Source organism: Cyprinodon variegatus, unplaced genomic scaffold, assembly GCF_000732505.1.
Source record: "Cyprinodon variegatus isolate N-32 unplaced genomic scaffold, C_variegatus-1.0 Scaffold80, whole genome shotgun sequence".
Taxonomy (NCBI): domain Eukaryota; kingdom Metazoa; phylum Chordata; class Actinopteri; order Cyprinodontiformes; family Cyprinodontidae; genus Cyprinodon; species Cyprinodon variegatus.
Window position 1 is genome coordinate 1,413,593 of NW_015150533.1, and position 20,698 is coordinate 1,434,290.

Below are 20,698 nucleotides of genomic sequence, written 5' to 3' on the forward strand. Positions count from 1 at the left end.
AGTCAAATCTAAGCATGAGATAGAAAGGGCATTGATTGTCAATGCTGTGCTTTCAGTGAGAAGCAATGGCTGAACTGCCACCAAAACACTCTCACCATGTGTTTGGACTACCTGCCTCTGGAATGTACAGAATCCAGCTGCTGTGGTAACAGAAAGGGGCCAGTGACTGTCAAAATCTTAAAAATGTCTGTCCTTATGGTTAGAGAGGGCTGGCTAGTGAAATACAGCACAGAAGCATCGATCCTGGCAGCACAGGAGCAATACAGGCCCAGATGTACCACACAGAATAAGATCCTAGGTGCAGGCCATGCAGAGATGCTACAGAAACAATCAAACAGCAGGGTGTGAAATACTGCCAGGAAAGGAAAACATAGAACCTTGTGACCAAGTGACTGGTATATAGCACAGAAACATCTATCCAGAACACAAAAAGGAGACCCTCAAAATGAGAACCACCTTCCAGGGTGGGGGGGGGGAATGACAGAGCTTGGATTACTTAAGTAGATTTAATCATGGATACTTTCTACTTTTATTCAACTACAATTTACATTAAGTACCTGTACTTTCAACTGCACCACAAATTTACATTACATTACATGTTACATTCATGTCACATTGTGTTTACATTTATTTATTGATTGTTTGGGAGTTTGAAAGTAATTAAATGCTAGATGGGGATTGGTCCACTGAACAACTGCAAAGCGAGCAGGTAACATTGGACCCGCCTCCCCCGAGAAGAGCGAGGTGATCATTACTGAGCCAGAGAAGGGGAACTCTGTCCTTGAGGTCTGGTGTCCTGCAGCTTTTACATTTCTGAATGATGCAAGAATACTAAAACAGAAGGGAAGCACAAAGAACAGAAACGCATCAAAGATGCTCTCCAGATCTGTGGATATCCTAACTGGGCGTTTGTCAAATAAGCAAGGAAGTCCAAAAGACACGCATCAGATCATAACAGCAAAAAGATTAAACACAAAAATATCGCCATCCTATATGTTGCTGGGGTCTCTATAAAACTCAACAGGATTTTCTCCAAACAGAAAATCCCAGTACATTTCAAACCAAACAAGACCCTTAAACAGAGGCTGGTGCATCCTAAACAAAAAACACCCAGACCTAAGATGAGTGGAGTGGTGTATGCAGTTCAGTGCAGTGAGGAATACTCTGATCTTCATGGTGGAGAAACTTAAGAACCTCTCTATAGATGCATGGCTCAACACAGGTGAGCTACCTCCTCCGGACAGGACTCTACTGTCCACCTACACCTTAAGGACAAAGGACACTCGTTTGAGGACCAGAATGTTCACATTTTGGTCAAAGAAGACAGTTGGTTTGAAAGGGGTATGAAGGAAGCCATTTATGTTAAGGTAAAACCAACCTTAAACAGAGGGGGTTGTCTCAGGTTCTAGCTCTCAAAAACCTATAATGCAGCGATAGAAATGATCCCTTTCTGCTATCATCTCAACCCCCATCGCTATGCAGGGGACCAAAACATCTCGCCTGTTTAGCCAGGCCAACAACCACCCCAACAACTCCCTTTTCAGAGGCATGGGCCAGTATTGTGTTTTGCAGGCCAATAACAACCTCAACAACTCCCCATTACAAAGAGGTAGACCTGTTTATTTGGTTCAATTTGCATGCTTTATAAGCCATAACAAGGCTTTGGTTTGGGCCACTCCATAAGCCTGGAACTCAAACGCTACTCCAGACATTTTGATTGAGAAAGCTTTCTGCATGGTAAGCAAAATGTCTTCAAACTTGGAAAAAAAAGTCCAGTGGTTTGTTTAACTTTTTTGTAATGACTATGACCTGGAAGACTGAGAATCTTCACCTGGAATGGTACAAGAAGTTTTCAGAGCTCAACTTATTTGATTATGGTGTGTTGAATTAAAGACAAATATAAAAGTTACAGGACACTGGACCTCATCAACAGTTTGACAGCCTTGAATTACAAAGCTGTTTTTACAGTATTGTTAAACCGTGGAGTACATGATTAAACTGGAGTTAAAATTCATAGTTGAAAAGATCAGTGCTGTTTAGCGAGTCTGATGTTGTAGCAATGTGCTAACTTTAGATTAAATAAAACATGGCATATTTTTTGTTAAATTATTTCACTTAGCAGATATCCCTGAAATTCCAAAATTATAAGTCCCAAGTGTGAAGTTTGACAGAAGGTAAAAACAAAACATGCATTATCCACAGCATTGTTCATTAAAGCCACATTATTGATGTATTAAAGAAAATATACATATAGTATTATTGATAATCATTGTGAAACATTGCAGTTCATTCGGAAAGTACTTCTAATACTTTAAGTATTTTTAAAAGCAAGTACTTTGTTACTTTTACTTAGGTACAAATGTCAGTGTGATACTTTTACTTTTACTATAGTATTTATTTGTTTGTTTAGTTGTACTGTTTCTGAGTACTTTTTTCACCACTGCAGCTAAGATACTGTGAAGAACCCTCAAGCCCTCTGGTAAAGATCCCAACCTTTAGATGAGCTTGAGATGAAGAGCCAACAACTCTGCTAGGATCTAGATAGAGGTTAATTTTATTGCTGGTAATCAGAGAACAGAAAAATAAGTGATGTGATTAATGACTTCAGGATTCAGGAATGCATTAAACTTGGAAGGTGGTTCACTTCAGTTGGGTATCAAGATATTACAAATGTGCAAGTAGGGGAAAAATTGCCTCTATGTCCTGGCTGCAAGATAAAATTACATTATTCTGTTGTTGCCGGTCGGGTTTGGGAAGTTTCAGCTTTTTCTTTGCATGCATTCTGAGCAGACATTTTTTTTTGATGCGTTCTGCGCTTGAATTATGTTGAAGTATGAAATGTTCCACTCAGAAATATTGTTCCTTTTTTACTTTAGTTTTCGTTTGTTTGTTTTTAAGTAAAATCACAAATTTATTCTAGAACAATTCAAGGTATTTAAGCACAGAGGCAGTTGGAGGGGAATTTGTATGTTGATAAATACATTTGATTTAAAGAGATCATTCTTATCAAAAAGTAGGGGAAAAGTTGGGGAAACATTTCTCAGATTACTGACATGACAGTGTGACACAGGAGGAATTTTCAAACACATCCATGATGGAAATTTCCTGCTTCACCAGATCCCTACATTACTCTGTGGGATTGAGATCTGCTGACTGAATCTGCGAGTGTTAGATAAAAGATTGACATGTCAAAGACACCAGTTTGCGATAATTTAAGCCTGGTGAATTGGTGCATAAAAATCAGCACACAGGTTTCCTAAAAGGGTGAGCATACATGGTCATAAACAACTTTTTTTTTTTTTTTTTTTTCAACAGACTGTGATGAGCATTTACACTATGACACAAAGAAGACTTTGGGCTTTATTTTATAAAATGGTTTTCAACACAACTTGTTTAGGTTAATTAGCTACCCTAACCTTTACACCTCCTTGATTCAGTCTGCCAGGTTTCCAAATACTTCAAAATGGCATTTTTATATATTTTTCTTTTTCCGGTAGAGCCACACATCTATTAGTTATATTGACAAAGTATTTACCTGGTATTGAATTAATACCTAAATATGCAATGTCTCCCACCTCTCCTTTTTTTTTTTTTTCTTTCTCCATCTTTCATCAAGCTGTGGTTTTCACTACACTTTTTCACGTTATTATAATATACAATAACCTTAGATGATCACTGGGGAGGACAGATTCTCAGCTGTCGTTGGTATTTATTAATTATTTTTATTTTTTTACAGTAATAGTACTTGTGATATATTAGCAAAGATGATTAAATTGTAAAGGAAAACCCTTTCCAAAACAAAATTAAACTGATAAAATGTCATGTTGGGGCAGGAATCAGCTACAGGAAATAGTCATAAACCAGCCTAGGATGCATGTAGCTACAAGCAGTTCACTTCATTAAACAACAGATTTCCTTGTTCTGTGTTCAGACACCTGTCAGCCAGGAAAAAAAATTGAAATAAACATAAAATAAAAAATTCAAACAACATAAAAATAATTTTCTTGTGTAAAAAAGAAAGATGCTTACTTTATGATTTTGAAGAAGTTAGGGAGAACCTCAACTATACTAAGTTATACTCGTGATCACAGTTCTAAATAAATGGGACATAATATTTTAATATATTTCTCTTGTAATGTTAAAAAGACTCCAGCAGGTGGCGTAGTGCGAGCATACGCAGGATGCCCACCGCAGCTACAGCAGAAGAAGAAGAATTGCACATGTGTTTATCGAGACAGTTCAGAGTATTGGTGTTCAAATAACAAGTTTATAGGATTGTTCTGTTCTCGTCTTTTTTTTTTTTTAACATGGGGAAGCTAAATGTTATTGTGTTGAGATATTTATCTCGGGATGATTTCCGAGTCCTTACCGCTGTAAGTAACGATCCAACCGCTTCATTAATACTGCATGAGTTAGCTTAGCTCAATCCTTCAGTGTATCAAACCATCGGTGTTTTAGTTACTACGCTGTTGCTGATTGGCATTTAAAATACTTTATGTATGTCATTAATATTTTTCCAAATATAATTGCACTTATCGGTCTGTCTCTCGGGCTGAAAACGTAATAAAATGAAGAGTATCTACCGCAGTATAAGAAGTGGCAGTGATAATAATACCTTCCAGGACAATTTCAGTGTCTTTCTCAATTATAAGTGGTTATTTTACAATGTAAATATTTTCATTGTCCTCTATGGCTTGTAATGTGTAAATATAGTTAGTATTAAGTCAGTAAGTAAATCAGTTACTTGAATCAATTGAAAATATAAGAAGTGGAAGCAGCCAGATTCTCAGTGAATTAGATTAAATTAACATTTATTTCAAAATCGTAAAACAATTTCCCCGTTGCGTTGACGTAATTATTTGATTTGCAAATTTCCTATATTGTTAATTAATCGAAGTTTTTGTCTATGAAAATTTAATTGAAGATTTTAAACTAATCCTTTCCTTGTCCTTTTGTAGTTCAGAGTGAAATAATTTCATATTTTATGTGTGTGTCCCCTCATAGCTGATAAACCAGCTCTCCGTGTATGATATCATTTAGTGTTATATTTTAATTGTTTGTTGTGAAACATAATTCTTTTAAGTTAGTTCTTGAAAAGGAATAAATGTAATGTGTCATTTTTATCATAAAGTTTAGGTGAGAAAATAATATTAATCCGCTTTGGTAGTAAAAAAACTCAAAGATTAGAATTATAAGCCATGTTTCTCAGTTCTGTTTATTACTGAAGCAGAAAGACTGTGCCTAAACCTTGACTACAGTAAATACATCTGTACTAAATATTTATACACTATCCAAATTTATCAAAGACATTATATAAAACAAACATAGTTTTCAGCTTTCATTACGACATGGAGTCTCATAAATAGCCTGGATACATTTGAATAAACGGTAGAACGTTGCTAAAATAGCTAAAAAAGGTTTCAATGTTTCAATCCTTCCTCTCTCAGATGTTAACCTGTTTCTCTAAATTCTTCTCTCACAGGTTGAGATGGGGATGAAAAACCATGAAATTGTCCCAGTGAGTCTTCTTTCGTCCATTGCCAGCCTCAAACATGGCGGCTGCAACAAGATCCTCAGAGAACTCGTAAAACACAAACTTGTGGTTTACGAACGCTCCAAAAGTAAGATCATACGTTTGTGTCTTCCTTTCTAGTGGAGAAGACATTAACGCATGGAGGTCATTTATTATATGCATTATGTGTTTGTTTTAAGCTGTGCAGGGCTACAGGTTGAACTACGGAGGATACGACTACCTGGCTTTAAAGACATTGTGTTCCAGAGAAGTGATTCTGTCAGTTGGTAACCAGATGGGTGTGGGCAAAGAGTCAGGTGAGGGGGAAAAAAAACAAAAATCGTGTAAGCTAGACAATATATTACTCTGAACTGATTTAGTTAACTTATTCTTTTAAAACTATTGCTGTGGAAATCTGTGGAAATCTCTACTAAACTATCCCTAATGAGAATTTTCCTCCCTTTTTGTTCCTGTTTGTTTCCATTTCCTGTCTAGATATTTATATAGTAGCAAGTCCAGATGGGGAGCAGTACGCCCTGAAGCTGCACAGGCTTGGTCGCACCTCCTTCAGAAACCTTAAAAATAAGAGAGATTACCACAAACACAGGAGGAATATGTCCTGGTTGTACCTCTCGCGTCTTTCTGCCATGAAGGAGTTTGCCTACATGAAGGTAGTGGGCTAAATTGGTGGAAGTTTGGGGAAGAAAAAAAACGTAAATCGTTGGAAAATAGCAGTTGCAATGTTTTTCCTCTTTCTTTACCAGGCTCTGTATGACCGAGGCTTTCCTGTTCCTAAACCTGTGGATTATAACCGACACGCTGTAGTGATGGAGCTCATCAATGGATATCCTCTGTGCGTAAACTGGGCGGCCTCCACCCTTGTCTGCAAACGGCAACATTGACGTGTTAAAACTGCATTCTAATTCAAGCCTATTTTCCCAACGCTGCAGATGTCAGGTGCATGAGCTCCAGGACCCTGCAGCACTGTACAGCGAGTTCATGGAGCTTATCGTCAAACTGGCCAATCATGGCCTGATTCACGGAGACTTTAATGAGTTCAACCTCATGCTGGACGACCAGGACCACATAACGATGATCGACTTCCCTCAGATGGTTTCTACATCACACCAAAATGCTGAATGGTGCGTCCATGCTCCTGAAGATGAGATCAAAAGTTCAAAAGAAAACGGTTGCTCACATCTCCAACTTTTGTCTGCAGGTACTTTGACCGTGACGTCAAATGCATCAGAGATTTCTTTGCTAAGAGATTTAATTATGAAAGTGAGCTCTTTCCAACTTTCAAAGATATCAGGTAACATCTCATCATTTCTCTGATAAAAAAAAAAAAAAAATGTAAAAGAAAATTTGTGTGAAGCCAAATTTGCTGGGAATTCACAGGATAAATAGTTTAGATCAGGGTAAAAAAGGACTGCACATTTCAAATATATAAAATGTTGTTTTCAATTTCAAAACTGTCGCCTGGAATGCCAAATGCCATATTTGTTTATTTCTGTTAGAAAGCGTCAAATCAAATTTCAAATCCAGTTTGGATGTATGTTTGCGATCTTTGTCTTGTTGGACACCCAGCTGTGTCCAAGTTTTTTACCATCTACCATGAGCTGGTACAAGTGGTAGCATAACCAACCCTCGGCATGATGCGGTCACCACCATGCATAACAGTTGATACAGAGTTCTATGCTTTGAAAACAGTGGGCTCTGTGTTTTTCCACATGCATTTTATCCAGCTATATCCAATTCTTCAACTATATGCAAAAGCGTTGAATGTACTAGGGGTGGAACGGTTCACAAAATCCACGGTTCGGTTTACGGTTTCGTGGTCACAGTTTTCGGTTCGGTATATGTTGATTGTTACACTGTGTAATTATTTCTTTATGTAATTTTAACTATGGCAGGATTGGTCCTCTATAACTCTCTTCCACAAGGTTTTTGTCGATGTGGGACACTTTAACTGTTAAAAAAATGTTGCTTGAAGTCAGGGCTGGGATGGGTCCAGAAATTGTCCCTGGTATTTGGTATTATTTATTATATGTGCAAGCTGAAAGGTTTAAAAAAAAAATGAAAGCTAATATCACATTAATATAGATGTGAGTTTCTAAAATAACGTGTATTAAGTATCTCCTGCCTCCTGGTCAGGAAGTTGCAAAGTAGTTCTTACAAGTGCTCTGTTTTCTCTCTCAGGCGCTCCTGTTCTCTTGATATTGAGGTGTCAGCAAGCGGCTTTACCAAAGATTTGGAGAAGAGTGCTGAATTCCTACATCCAGCTGGACCTGAAGAAGACGACGACGACGATGAAGAAGAGGAACTAGAAGATGATGATGATGAAAACGGTGAAGGTGAAGCGTCAGACAATGAGGCAGAAAAGGAGGACAGCAGCTTCAACATGGATGAATATAAACATGCAATGATGGAACTGGAGGGACTGAAAGTCAGCGAAACACCTAAGGAGGAGGAAAGGATTAAGGAATCAAAAGAAGCTCCAGAGGAGGCGTCCAAAGCTGGATGCCAGGAGGAAACGGGAACAGAATATGAGGACGAGTTGAAGGAAGCAGAGGATGAGTGTCCAGAGCTGGCTGAGCTTTCTTCCTCTAACAAGGAGTTCAAACCGTTCAGGTAAGATCTGCCATATGCTTACAAAATGGCTCCTTAGAGAGGAAGCGCCTCTTAGATGGAGCCTCAGCTTTTATATCTTAAAATGCTCTAAAATATGTCATAATTTTTACATTTCCCCACATTTGATGCTTGTCTCATACTTAAACAACCAAAACAAAAAAATACTTTTACTAAATTTTTTTTATATATTATTTTTGTTTTTTAATTTGCAGATGTTTTTGCTTTCCTAGTTTTGTAAGTTTTAAGCTAAGAAGCCATATTAGTTATCTGTGTATGGTTAGTTGCTTTCTTCCATGCATGTTGTGTGTCTGCTCCTCAATAGAGATGATACAGTGACTTTAAGCATATCTTGCTCCTACGATTTAGTGTTATCATCATTTTGACTGACCAATATGCCAACTACAACCAGTGGTTGGAATATCAGAAAAATGACTTTATTCATTTCACCCTAAATTTCTTATCCTTTTTATTATTTAAAAAAAAAAAAGTCCTTAATCCAGACCAATAATCATATGAGGAATTCTCTTGTGCAAAGTATACATTCAGAATATAATGCCACCTCCTTTTATTTTTCCAGAGACTCGGACAGTCTTCAACAGATTGCTGAACATAGAAGAAGAAGAACCGACAGTGAAGCCACCATGGGAAGCATCGGGAGTTGTTCCACCATTCCTCCTGTAAGTAAAGATTCCCACAGATGCTGGCAGCTTTCACACAAATTCTATTATAGCTACAAATATTCTTCTGATTGGAGTGGTAAAGGAGAAGTCAACCAAAATCTCTTATTTTCTGCATGCTTTGCTACAGATTTCCCACATGTTGTTGCAGTTTTAAAAAAATATATTGCCGTGTTTTGCTTATGTATACACACTGACTATCTTAATGCAATCTGCTGCTGATGTTTGTTCTGCAGGAAGTTGTCCGTCAGAAAGTGCGGCGGCAGCTCACCAAACAGCAGAAGGCGGCACAGAGGAGACGTCTGCAGAAGGGAGAGGCTAACCTGGTCACTAAATCAAGAAGGGAGAACCAAAATAACATCAAGTCCAGCATGGAGACTGCCTCCTTCTGGGGATAATGTGTAATTGCAGGTGGACTGCATCAACCTGCAATCACAATTGTCTTTATTTTAGCATCCTCTGCTCCTTTAGCTAAAGAACTATAACTTTCTCATCATGGCTGGAGAAATGGACACAATGACTCAAACAATAATCATAATAAAAATATATTTCTCAGAAGAGGTCCTTTTTCTGTTCAACCTACTGTTTTGCATAACAGAGCTATAAATATCTTTATTTTATAGATGCAATTTAATTAAGAGTTAAATCCTATGTGATTAAAGTGTGGCTTTGGTTGTAGAAAATTAATATCTAAGTGAAACAATTTGTTGCATAGCTGAACAAGTGTGATGTACAGCTTTTCAAAATGTTTTTTTTTTTTTTATTTGATAACGTGGATGTTTTAATCAAAATTAACCCTCAATATAAACATGAGTTTTGCGAAAGCTTTCGATAAGACACCTGCTATGTAAAGTAATTAAAGGAAGTAAGTAAAACTTGCTCACTATGAAACTCTGGCTAATTTATGTGTAAGCAGCTTTTATAAAGGAGGTGAATTCACACATGAACAAAAGCCGTTCATATTGAAGGGGATGAATGGAGCTCAGACTCTGAACTCGGTGGCTTCAAATTTGAGTGTGAAGTCAGAAATGTTCCAACCCCCACACGTCCTGGTTACTAATCAAGAAGAATAGTTCCTTTGATGCCATTTTTATTATTATTGTAATCTTTGGGGTTTGTAATGGCTTTTATTTTAACTTTTTTTCTACACTTTAGATTTATTTTTGTGTTAGAATAGTTCAGCATTTTTCTTTGAAAAATCTGTGCAGATCCTAAACTTTCCGTCTCTTTGGGGATTAGCCAGCTGCTCAGTCCAGAGAGGAGGGGCTCAGCATTCCTGTCCTGCACCTCTGTGTCTGTGTGCTGAGGGGCCCTCTGAGCTAATTGGTGCAGAGTCACAAAGATGGTTTGCTTCAAAAGAGAAACCCTGATGGGATGTTCACACTGGAGAGGAGGATACTACTTTATATTCTGCATTGAGATGTTACCAGTGGGTCATAGTTTCTAGTTTTGATGATTTGATATAAACATGGATGGAATGTTTTGGAAGCAGCAGCAGAACTGAACTTTGGATGACAATGAGCTACATGCAGTTGGAGACAGATATCATGACGTACCTGTCGCAGAGTCAATCGGATGACGGACTCAAAGATTGTGAGTTTCTTCAAAGGGGAAACTTCTTTTTACTCCCTCTTGTAAAATTGACCTGCCTTTATAAATGGGTCTCAGTTTTGACCCAACATTGTTTTTTTTTGCTGAGGGGTAATCTAGATTGTTGTTTTTTTACTTCCATTCTGTTAACCTGTATTTGTGGAAGAGAAGATAATTAGAAATATAATTGAGAATTAAAATTTAATTTCAAGATATTTTCTGCAACAGTTTGATATTTGAAAAAAAAATGATGCATCTATCACCGTTTTCATAAGCTTTCCAATCAACACCTGCATCCTTAATGGCTTTGGGTTCAGTTAGATTCATACAATTTAAAGTTTTTTAATCTGCCCAAATGCAAAGCAATGTGTCTTTTGACATTTCTTAATCAAAATTATATATCTGAATAGTAGCTTTAAAACTAAGTCTAATTTCAAAATGTTGAAGAATAGTCTATTAGCTTAAATTGTGGCAGACAAGCACTTTGGTCTGTGTCTGCTGTTTTGAAGTGCTTGATAAATAAAGCTGGTCTAGCTTTTAAACAAGTGGATTAAAAGCCTTGCTGGCTGATGCAAAATGAACTCCAGTAACCTACACTGCACAAAATGAAGGAGACTGGAACATTAAAACCCTTAAATGGGTCAGAATATGGTGATCAGGGTAAAATGCAGTCTAGGTTTTTTATTTAGGTTTTTAATCCACCCAAATATACATTTAACATTGTTAAAGTATATAGAGAACAAAAATATTTTGTAAAAATGTGATTACAGAGTAATGCATGATTTGACTGGATTACTTTGGAAATGATATTATGTCAACATCTATCTGTGTGCAGTTAATGTGGTGGGTATTCTGCATAACTTCTGGGAACAGAAGCAAACAGCTCAGTCAGATGATTCCACAGCCGAGTTGGAAAAGATTTGTGGGAAATCTGGCAGCCTAACAGATAGTCTGCTGTTATACGAGTCGGCACCTTCCGCTGGTCCCCCTTATGTCTGCTATGTCACATTGCCTGGAGGAAGCTGCTTTGGCAACTATAAGGTGATTTCATTCCCCAAATGCCTTTACTTTGAAATGCTTCTGTATCATAAATACATTCGGTTCTATGTCAGCATATGTTTTGTGTATGTTCAGGTTTTGTTCGTCCTGATTAAACGTATCAGTTATTAACTTTGAAACATTGGTATTGTCATTTGTCACCTGAAAAAGTGTAACTTTTCTCTATTAAGATGATATGTAGAGAATATCACTAAACACCCTGACAAAAACCTACACAAGGTAAGGGTTTTATAAATAGTTGAGTTAAGTTTTGACTGCTCTTATCTGGCAGGAGATACAGTATGCCAAGATGGAAGATATACGTTGTACATTTTGAAGCTATCGTGTTTTATTCGATTATTAAATAAAAATAAAAATAAAAAATCAAATAAGGGGCTTGTGCTCTGAGAAGGTTGCAAGTACCTGGTTCGATCCCCACAGCCTGCAATCAGGGTTCCTGAGCAAAACCCTTATCCCCAAACTGCCCCAAAGTTCAATTATTATTGTCATTATTGGTCTTATTGAATTGTTTTTAGTTTTTGTCTATAGTTTTCTTACTTTATATAATATAGTTTTAATGGCTGTTTCATATAAATTATGAAAACTAGGAATATCATTAAAGAACTGAATGAAGAACAGTTGATCTCCCTGGTCTTGTTTCAGGCATAAACATCATTTCAGAACATCATTGTCTTTATATGTCCAATATACTACTTTTAGATATGGTTCAGCTTCCTGATTATTATTACATAATCAACCATTTTTAAGCACACCCTGTTTAATACGCTCAGTATAATAATCAGGTACAGCTGAATAAAGTCAATGAAATTGCAGAAGAAATCCAAACTATTGAAACGTTACAGAAAAAATTGGATATTGGAAGCACAAAGAAATTAGGAATTATTTATTATTACTTCACAGTACCGTACATTTGGATCACTTACTGATCACTTGTATAGCTGTTCAGATCAGATCTTTTTTTGCCTCTCAGGGGCCTTATTGGCCTAGAAGGGCTCTTGTGATTGTGATTTATGTCTGCAATGTTCTAATCTTGTTAGTGCTTTGAGATCTGATCCCATTAGAAAGTTTATGTTTGTCTGCTTCGCATTGTAAAATACTATTTTTATTTTTTACATCTCAGCTCTTTAATTGCCTCCTCAGGTGTGTGACACTCAGGCAGAGGCACGCAGGGATGCAGCCCGTGTGGCTCTGATGAACTCAATGGTGAATGAGCTGCCGTGTCGCTGCATCACGGCTGAGTTCATCACTCACAGTCTGAACCAAGCTGCCACAGAAAGCTCAGTGGGTGTTTGCAGCTACCAATTTCTTTAGGTTTATTTGTACTTAAAATGAGTATAACTCTACCCTGACGTCTCTGTTCAAAGGTTCCTATGGAGGATGCATGTGACTCAAGCACCAGCTTAGGAACCTACAGTGTGCTGCTTCAGTCCTACATGGGACGGACCATGCTGGAGTTTCAGGTAAAAAGCTACTAAAAACTTTTTTCAGCTCTACATATTACTTAGACTTAGACAATCTTTATTGTTATTTTGTACACACAGAGTGTATACAAAACGAAATTGTGTTTTGTACAGCTTTCATGACATTTCCATTTCTTAAGGTGCAGCAGTGTTCAAATGTAAACATTGTGGGAGAAAAAAACATGGTGCAAAAATGCATTGATATGGAAGTTCAGAGCATTAAATATATGTGATGCAAATATGCAGTATTTTGGTTTGGTGTTATCAGTGTCATGCAGAGTCTGTGACATGATTTAGAGTCTTCTCAGCAGTTCAGCTGTCTGATGGTAGTGGGGAAAAGGCTGTTTCAGAAGCTGCTGGACCTGCATTAAATGCTGCAAAGCCTCTTCCCAGAAGGCAGCAGGGAGAACAGTCCATGGTGGGGGTGTGAGAGGTCATTGATCAGGTTTCGGGCTTAGGACACTCAGCGCTGGGATGCAATGTCTTTTATGGAGGGAATCCCAAATATTCATGTGGTTTATGTAAGTATTTATTTGTAAATGTGTTAGACCTACCTGTTATTTAATGTAGTATAACATAGCTACTTTGTAAAAGATGAGCCCTGAAGCACCAATTGTGGGTTTTTATTTGTAGCTGGGAACCTTGTTCAAGTAGATGGCAAAAATACACTGGAACAAAGTTCCAGTTAAAAACATAATCGAGCGGCATATAGATACTGCTGTAAGGAGAACTAAACCTCCGCCCCAAAAGAAAAATGTTATCCAACATTTTCTTATTCTAAATAATTGTATAGTTATATTTTGACTTTATTAAGTCTATTAACCTTAACTGTTGGTGGTATTTATACCTTCTAACGGCATCATTACATCTCCAGTCTGTTCTTTACTGAAATATTTCTCATCGACCTTTAACCCTGGCAGGGAAACTGAGGCAAGAACACCTCAGCTTTATACTGACTAAATAAACACATCCACAGACATGAAGATAATATGCAGTTAATTAGCACCATTATCATAATTATACCCACATGTCCATATATGTTGATATCTGGACATGCCGACGGTGTAAAAAAGAAGCTTCACCTTCATATATTTTATGTTTATAGTCAGTGGAAGATGAGTCGCATATGTTACATGTACCAACATAAACAACAAACTTCTGTCTTAACCAAAATATTCCAGTCTTTTCTATCTGTGCCTCATTAAATCAGTTAAATCCAATCTAAACACAGCGTTTAACTCTAGCATCCCCTCCTCTATGGCAGCTGTTTGGACAGGTGCTGTTTTTATAAGTGCAGGTCAAACTTGTACTTTGTGACATCTCTCAAACCAACTATCCACGGTATTAAAATGTCAACAGGTTTCTCTACAGGTACAATGCATTTTATTTGTATTATCTGTAAAAGACAAACACAATGCAGTGGTTAAATGTCGACATAAAGAATACCTACAGCAAAAATGATCTGAAAATGTGGCCTAAATATCTACTCGTTCCCTCCAAAGTTAATATTTCCTGCAACTATCTTGTGCTGCAATTACAGCTTCAAGCCCTTTAAAATTTATCTTTAGATACCATGCATGTATACAAAAAGTTTTATAGCATTGCTCAGGATTTTATTTAAAAGAATCAGGATTAAGGCAGGGGATTAAAGGGAAACTGAAAGCCTTATACCGTATACTTTTCCTTCTTGTCCAAAATACTTTGTGCTTGTTTATCCCATAAAGAAATAACTTTAACAAAATACATCCTTGTTGTGGCTTTATGAATACTTAAACAATTCACAGTTTTGAAGATTGCTTTTTTTTTAAAGAAAAGCCTGGTTTCACCCTCCTTATCCTCATTTTCTTTAGGAGATGATGACAGTTTTCCAGCTGTTGCACTGGAATGGGACACTGAAGGCTCTGAAGGAGAAGAAGTTTTCCCGGCAGGTAAAAGTTATACAAAACAACAATGGAGAAAAAAGTAGTGGATTAGCAGGGATTAGCCTTATTGTAAAACTATTTTAAAGAATAAAATATTAGATTATTTAGGTAAAATGGTGTTTTCATAAAACAGCTCTATAGTTTGGACTACTTAATTAGTCTGTATTTTTCGATCTCTCTTTATTGAAAACAGTTATTTCAGTTAAACTTTTGAAATGTTGAGCAAAAGTCCCATATTTGAAGCATATTTCCAACATTTCTGTTGTTATTATGCTTCATTGCCACCTATTTCATATGCTATTTTGCAGTTGTAAATCCATCTCCATTTTGTTCCAGAGTGTGATTACGTACTACTCCCAGCGAGGGTTGGATGAGTCCATGCGGAGCAGCATGGCTCTGGATTGGCTGGGAAAGGAGCAGAAAGCTCCTGGGTTGCTGGCAATGGAGCTGCAAGTGGCGCAGAGGGAGCTAGTGTTGGCACGACGCCGAGGCATAGAGCTGCGCTTTTACAAAGAAAAAACAGAGATCCTCAGCTTAGCCCTGAGTCAAGCATATATTCACCACACACCCGAACTCTTCAGCCCATATCTAGGCCAACAGGAACAACTCCCTTTACACATTTTATACAGGCGGGATACAGATGTTCAGACACCCCTGCAAACTTCTACCTCAGACATGCCCTCCAACAGTCCCTCACTATATTCACAGTGCATGTTCATGCCTTTAAATAACCCTGAATAAAAGGGATTAAAAAAGCACAGAGCATGAATTAGTGATGCCGTGTCAGTGGCACCGGAGTTTGTGATACATGCTAGTGCGTGCTATGTTTCTAGTTCCTTTATTACTGATTTAAGCACTCATTAAGAAGCTGAGATTTTAAACATACATCATTAACAGTAGAAAACCACTCAATGTTCAAAATCCATATATGATACCATAAAACCTAACTGACATGTGCAGCTTTAAAAATAAAAGCAGTTTCCATTAATCTGAAATAAATTTTAGGAGATGTAGCATCAATTATACTCTAACCTAAAGGCATGCTGGTTCTTCTGCATTTCCATTGAGCATTGACTCTGTTGCCATGTGTTTATTTCTATTTTATAACACAGTTTTACCTGTAACTTATAAAAGTTTTGTTTTTTTCTTTTTTTACTCACTAAAAAGGTCAGTGGGGTTATATTTACCTTCATACCAAGTCAGAAAAAGTTGTTACCAGATGCTGCAACAGTCTTTTATAAATTTGTCTAATGACAGTTTCCCGATATCTTAAAACGGTGGGTGAAAAGGGAATGTTGTCTTTTACTTCAGGTTGTTGAGCACAATCGGTTAATGTTTACCAGATCGGTGTTTACCAACATGTTCAGTTTCAGATTAACAAAATAATTGCAAAAAGATTCTTAAACTATAGTTAAAGTCATGCAGTGGAAATGTTTGTATTCAGTCCCCTTTTAATCTGATGCCCCCAAAAATTCTGTGCAAGGAATAAACTGCAGAAGTCAGTAAATTGGTCAAAAGCATCCACCTGTGTTTGTGTAATTCACCCTCAGTTTAACTCCATCTGTTCTGTGAAGGCTTCAGGTGTTTGTCTGAAAACATAAATAACGATCAGCATTGTGGAAACTAAGGGACACGGCTGACAGGTCAGGAAGGAAGTTCTATTAAGGTATGAAATTAGATGATAATTTGTGATCATTTTACGGAGATCTGTTAAATTCTTCATCAGAGATGAGAAGAGTATTGTATAACTGCAAAGCTACTTGGGCATGAGTGATATCTAAATTGAAAGAGCGGGGAAGAAGAGCATTAGGGAACCAAGCAAGTGTGTGGAAGAAGGTGCTCATTTCAGATGAGACCAAAGGAGAATATTTTTTGGAGAACAAGCAAAATTCTTAATGTGATGAACAGCTAACATATTACATCCACCTTAAGACACCATCCTCATACTGGAACAAGATGGTGGCTGCATCATTATGTAGGTATGTTGTTCTTCAAATATTGGAAGAGTGGTGTAAGTTTATAAAGAGATAAATAGAAGTAAACATGATTAAGTACTTAAAGAAAGACTATTAAATACTGTAAATGAATTAAGGACCAATATGCTGCATCCTTTCAGAGCGAAATGTCCCAACATATAGCTAATACTACAATATAATGGTATGGGTACCCCACCTCTCACCCATTGACTGCTGCAGATAGGCACCAGCGCCCCTCGCAACCCCAGCAGGGATAAGCTCGATGGGAAGTCCAATAGCTACATTTGCCTTATTCAAACCCAGAGTTAGATCCTATCAAAATTCTTTTGAAAGACAAAAAAATATATTTTTTTCTTCTATCTGGCTGATCTTAAGCTGATTTCAATAAAGAATTGACAACATTTTCAGTGTCTTGAAATACAAGCTGTGTCGTGGAGACATAGCCTACTCATAAGGAGTTTTATTTGTAATAAGATGACTGCAATTATCAATTAACAATTATCGGCCTCAGTGGCTGAATACAAAGGCACACTAAACAGCTAAAATATTTTCATTTGTAAAAAAAAAATGTACAAAACCTGTGTCATTATCCTTTAATGTTATTGTGCATTATTTGTTCATCTGCCAAATAAAATCCTGATAAAATCTATTGAAGGCTTTTGTCTGCATGTCTTGTGTTCTAATTGATACAGAAATACTGGCAGTTTTATAATATAACATAAAAACAGGGTGGTTGTTTCTGGGTTTTGGGGGGTTTCATATTTTTTTTTGGTCCAATTTTTTTAGACATAACTTTGATGTAATTTTATTATGCATTTAGTTGTAAAATGGTCGAATTTCCTTTTTTTATATAAATTTGTGTTATTACACATTCTTCTTAATTCCTTACTTTTTTTAAATGTAAAAAATGTGCCGTTTTAATTTTAAAGAGTTTTAAACATAACCTTTGAGGACAGTGTTTGAGTTTGGTAACGTTTGGCTGCTCCCGCTTGCCGTAGAGAGGTGGAGTTGTCACGTGCCTGCAGATTGCGATCTTGTAGTTCCTGGAGCAAACAAAACAAATGACAGCTGACCACCATACTGGGGTTTCTGCCGCGTGACAGTGTACTTTATGAGTTTTAGTGATATTTTAATGATTAAAGAAATAGGCAGGAAGACCCAGAGACGTGTGGGGAGACATAAATGAATATATGTTTATCATTACGAGCGAAGATCTGGGGATTAGCCTAGCTTAGTTAGGTATCAACAGACACTGGTTTCGTTTTCTTAAAAACAGTGGATACCATGTTAGGCATTCAGATGTCTCACTAAATATTATCCAACGGGGGATACATATGTCGCTTTCATATATGTAAAAACTTGTTTTTAACTCGGCTGCACATCCGGAACTTGACTGACTGTTCCAGCTGCTGCTTGTTGTTTATCTTGAGAGCAGACTATGACCTGTTGTTATGCGATCATTGTCTCCACGCTTCTAAGAGGACTCGGTGCTGCTTCGGTCTGAGCTGATGGGATCAGGCCGCAAAAAATGGAGGCTGTGAGACCGAAGAAGACCAAAACAAAAACCAGCGGAAAATCTCAGGTGATTACCCCAAACAGCACTGTCTTCTCTGAAACGTTTTATTCTGATCCAGTAGATAAAAAGGACCCTTTGCAACCTTCATCTGAGGAACGAAGTAAAGAGAATAAACTGAATGATCGTTGTATTTTACAAAGAAATAGTCAAATAAATGAACAGATATTACTAGTAATACCTCTTACTATATGCTGTCATTATTTAAAAACATTAATATTTGTTTATCCAAAATAAATGGCACCTAACAATAATTGTTTTTTCACGATAATTGAATTATAACTAAAGTGTGCTAAGATATATTTACATTTACATCATGGTTATGTTCCTTAATTAGCAAGTTAAATCCATTGATCACAATATCTTTGTAGATTTTAATAATATTTTCATTAAACATCTTGGTAGGAGTGATAGATTTTAATTTGAATGGTTGAACTTTTAAGTACATTTCACAACTTGTCAGTATAGTTAACATCAGGGCTTGCAGAAGCATCAAGTTTGCCTGTTTATCCATCCCAGAGCATGTCTAGATGTATGTTGGTGGAACAGTGGCGGTTCTAGATAATATTTACTAGCCAGGTGGGGGCCACCATGTCTTCATGTGGGCACAAAAAAGCATGAACCAGTAACAAAGGGCCGATAGTTTATCATTTAAAATATATTATTAGAGTCAGAGAATAAAAGAGCCACTTATGGCTCTGCTATGAATGAAGGTAAATTTCTACATCATTTAGTTTAATTAAAATTATATGTTCTTCCAATTGATTTGATATATATATATATATTTTTTTAGTTTAGTTTTTTTTTTTAGCTTTTACAGCACTAGTGTCTCGTTTTTATGGACAGTAGGCTGACAGGAAAGGGGGTATGAGAGAGGGGGAGAGACATGCAGGAAAGGACCACAGGCCGGATTCAAACCCGGGTCGCCTGCGTCCAGGGCTAAATTTTACTTACCCCAAATTAGAATTTCCCTTTCTTGCATTTCTGCAGATTTCCTGTTATGACAGGCTGTAGCCGAGGAAGATCCATGATTGTTTCATGTCTTTTTTTAAACACCAGGTTTATTAGTTAAAACACAGTAAATATTTGATATTCTTTGGTCTGTGGATATATGTATGACATAGTTTTTATTATTAAAGAAAATGTTTATGTTTTCAGTTGGGAAAAAAGCAGAAGCAAGCAGAGGAGGAGAAGAAGTCTCCATGTCTACCAGCCGTCTGCGATGATGTTTACACCTCTGGCTTCACGGAGATCCCCCTCAGTCTGCCCACTTGTCCACCTGAGGAGGCAGAAGAGGATCAAGAGAATCTTGTCCAAACCACCAAAACATCAACACAGCCATCAGAAAAGCCCACAGAGAAACAAGAGACTTCCTCAGCACAGACTAAAAATACATCAGAACTGATTGAGACTCTACAGTCAGGTTTGAAGCTGTCAGAGACGCCATTAGAGACAGTGCAACAGACTGAGTCAAACAGGGTGGAAAAAGATGATGGTGTGGAAGCTCAGGGTGCTGCGCTGGAAGCTGCATCACAAACTGCTACATCAGGAAAAGATGAGCAAATGTGGAAACAGCCTTTTTTAACAGCTCAGTTTGGCAACCCAAGTGCTCCTGCGCTGTACCCATCTCTTCCGGTCCTGGAGGAGGATTCTATGATGCAGATCTACGACAAAGCAGTGAAAAACTGTGCCAGGGAACCAGCAGTGTTGGCACTACCGGAACAAGAATCCTCTCCTCTGTGTTTGCATCCTCTGAAGTCTGTAACTGAGCTTTCAAGGAGCAAACTGTACCCAGAATTGCCAAAGACAGCCCCAGAAATGCAGGTAATCTCAACGAATTGACCGTATTAACACAGAGTTAGTCTGTCTGTGGTCATACGATTAAGTTAAAGTTGTAACACTTAACTTTCAACCAGATAAAATCGTAATTGGAACATCTATAACAGGGACACCAATACTCCTTAGCTACTATCCTACAACTTTTGGATGTATCTCTTCTCATCACACCTGAATCAACTGATTGCTCATAACCAGGAGCAGAAGAAGTGGATACTGATATGCCATTTTGTCCAGGGAAGGGATGCATCCAGATGTTGCAAGATAGTTGCTTTCAGGGACTGGACTTGGACATCTCTGATCTATATACTTCATGTTTTAGACTGATTCCAGCAGCAGCATCACATACTCTTACTGGTATCCCTGGAAAATTAAGTCTTTTGCTGCAGCAGTTTAATTGAAAGAAATGGAAATAAGAATGAATAAAAAGAAATAGAAATATCCAATATTTGGTACATTAAG

At 37.3% G+C, this 20,698-nt stretch overlaps 3 protein-coding genes across 3 annotated transcripts in view; all 3 read left to right on the top strand.

The window, feature by feature from the left end:
- Positions 1-4,198: 4,198 nt before the first annotated feature.
- Positions 4,199-9,699, top strand: riok2 (RIO kinase 2). The gene is made up of 10 exons (XM_015373096.1): positions 4,199-4,373; positions 5,483-5,621; positions 5,713-5,829; positions 6,008-6,183; positions 6,277-6,365; positions 6,463-6,654; positions 6,732-6,824; positions 7,712-8,143; positions 8,721-8,820; positions 9,057-9,699. Exons 1-10 carry the CDS (start codon positions 4,308-4,310, stop codon positions 9,216-9,218), a joined length of 1,566 nt encoding a protein of 521 aa, XP_015228582.1. The 5' UTR covers positions 4,199-4,307; the 3' UTR covers positions 9,219-9,699.
- Positions 9,700-9,854: 155 nt separating this feature from the next.
- On the top strand, positions 9,855-15,992 carry lix1 (limb and CNS expressed 1). Its single transcript, XM_015373097.1, has 6 exons — positions 9,855-10,413; positions 11,246-11,451; positions 12,610-12,750; positions 12,834-12,929; positions 14,780-14,857; positions 15,188-15,992. Exons 1-6 carry the CDS (start codon positions 10,293-10,295, stop codon positions 15,590-15,592), a joined length of 1,047 nt encoding a protein of 348 aa, XP_015228583.1. The 5' UTR covers positions 9,855-10,292; the 3' UTR covers positions 15,593-15,992.
- Positions 15,993-17,857: 1,865 nt separating this feature from the next.
- The window catches only part of epg5 (ectopic P-granules autophagy protein 5 homolog (C. elegans)), a 28,652-nt gene continuing 25,811 nt past the window's right edge, over positions 17,858-20,698 (top strand). Inside the window, exons 1-2 of the mRNA XM_015373087.1 lie at positions 17,858-18,409; positions 19,559-20,224. Of these exons, the coding sequence (XP_015228573.1) occupies positions 18,356-18,409; positions 19,559-20,224 (720 nt within the window). The 5' untranslated portion in view covers positions 17,858-18,355. The remainder of the gene's footprint in view (positions 18,410-19,558; positions 20,225-20,698) is intronic.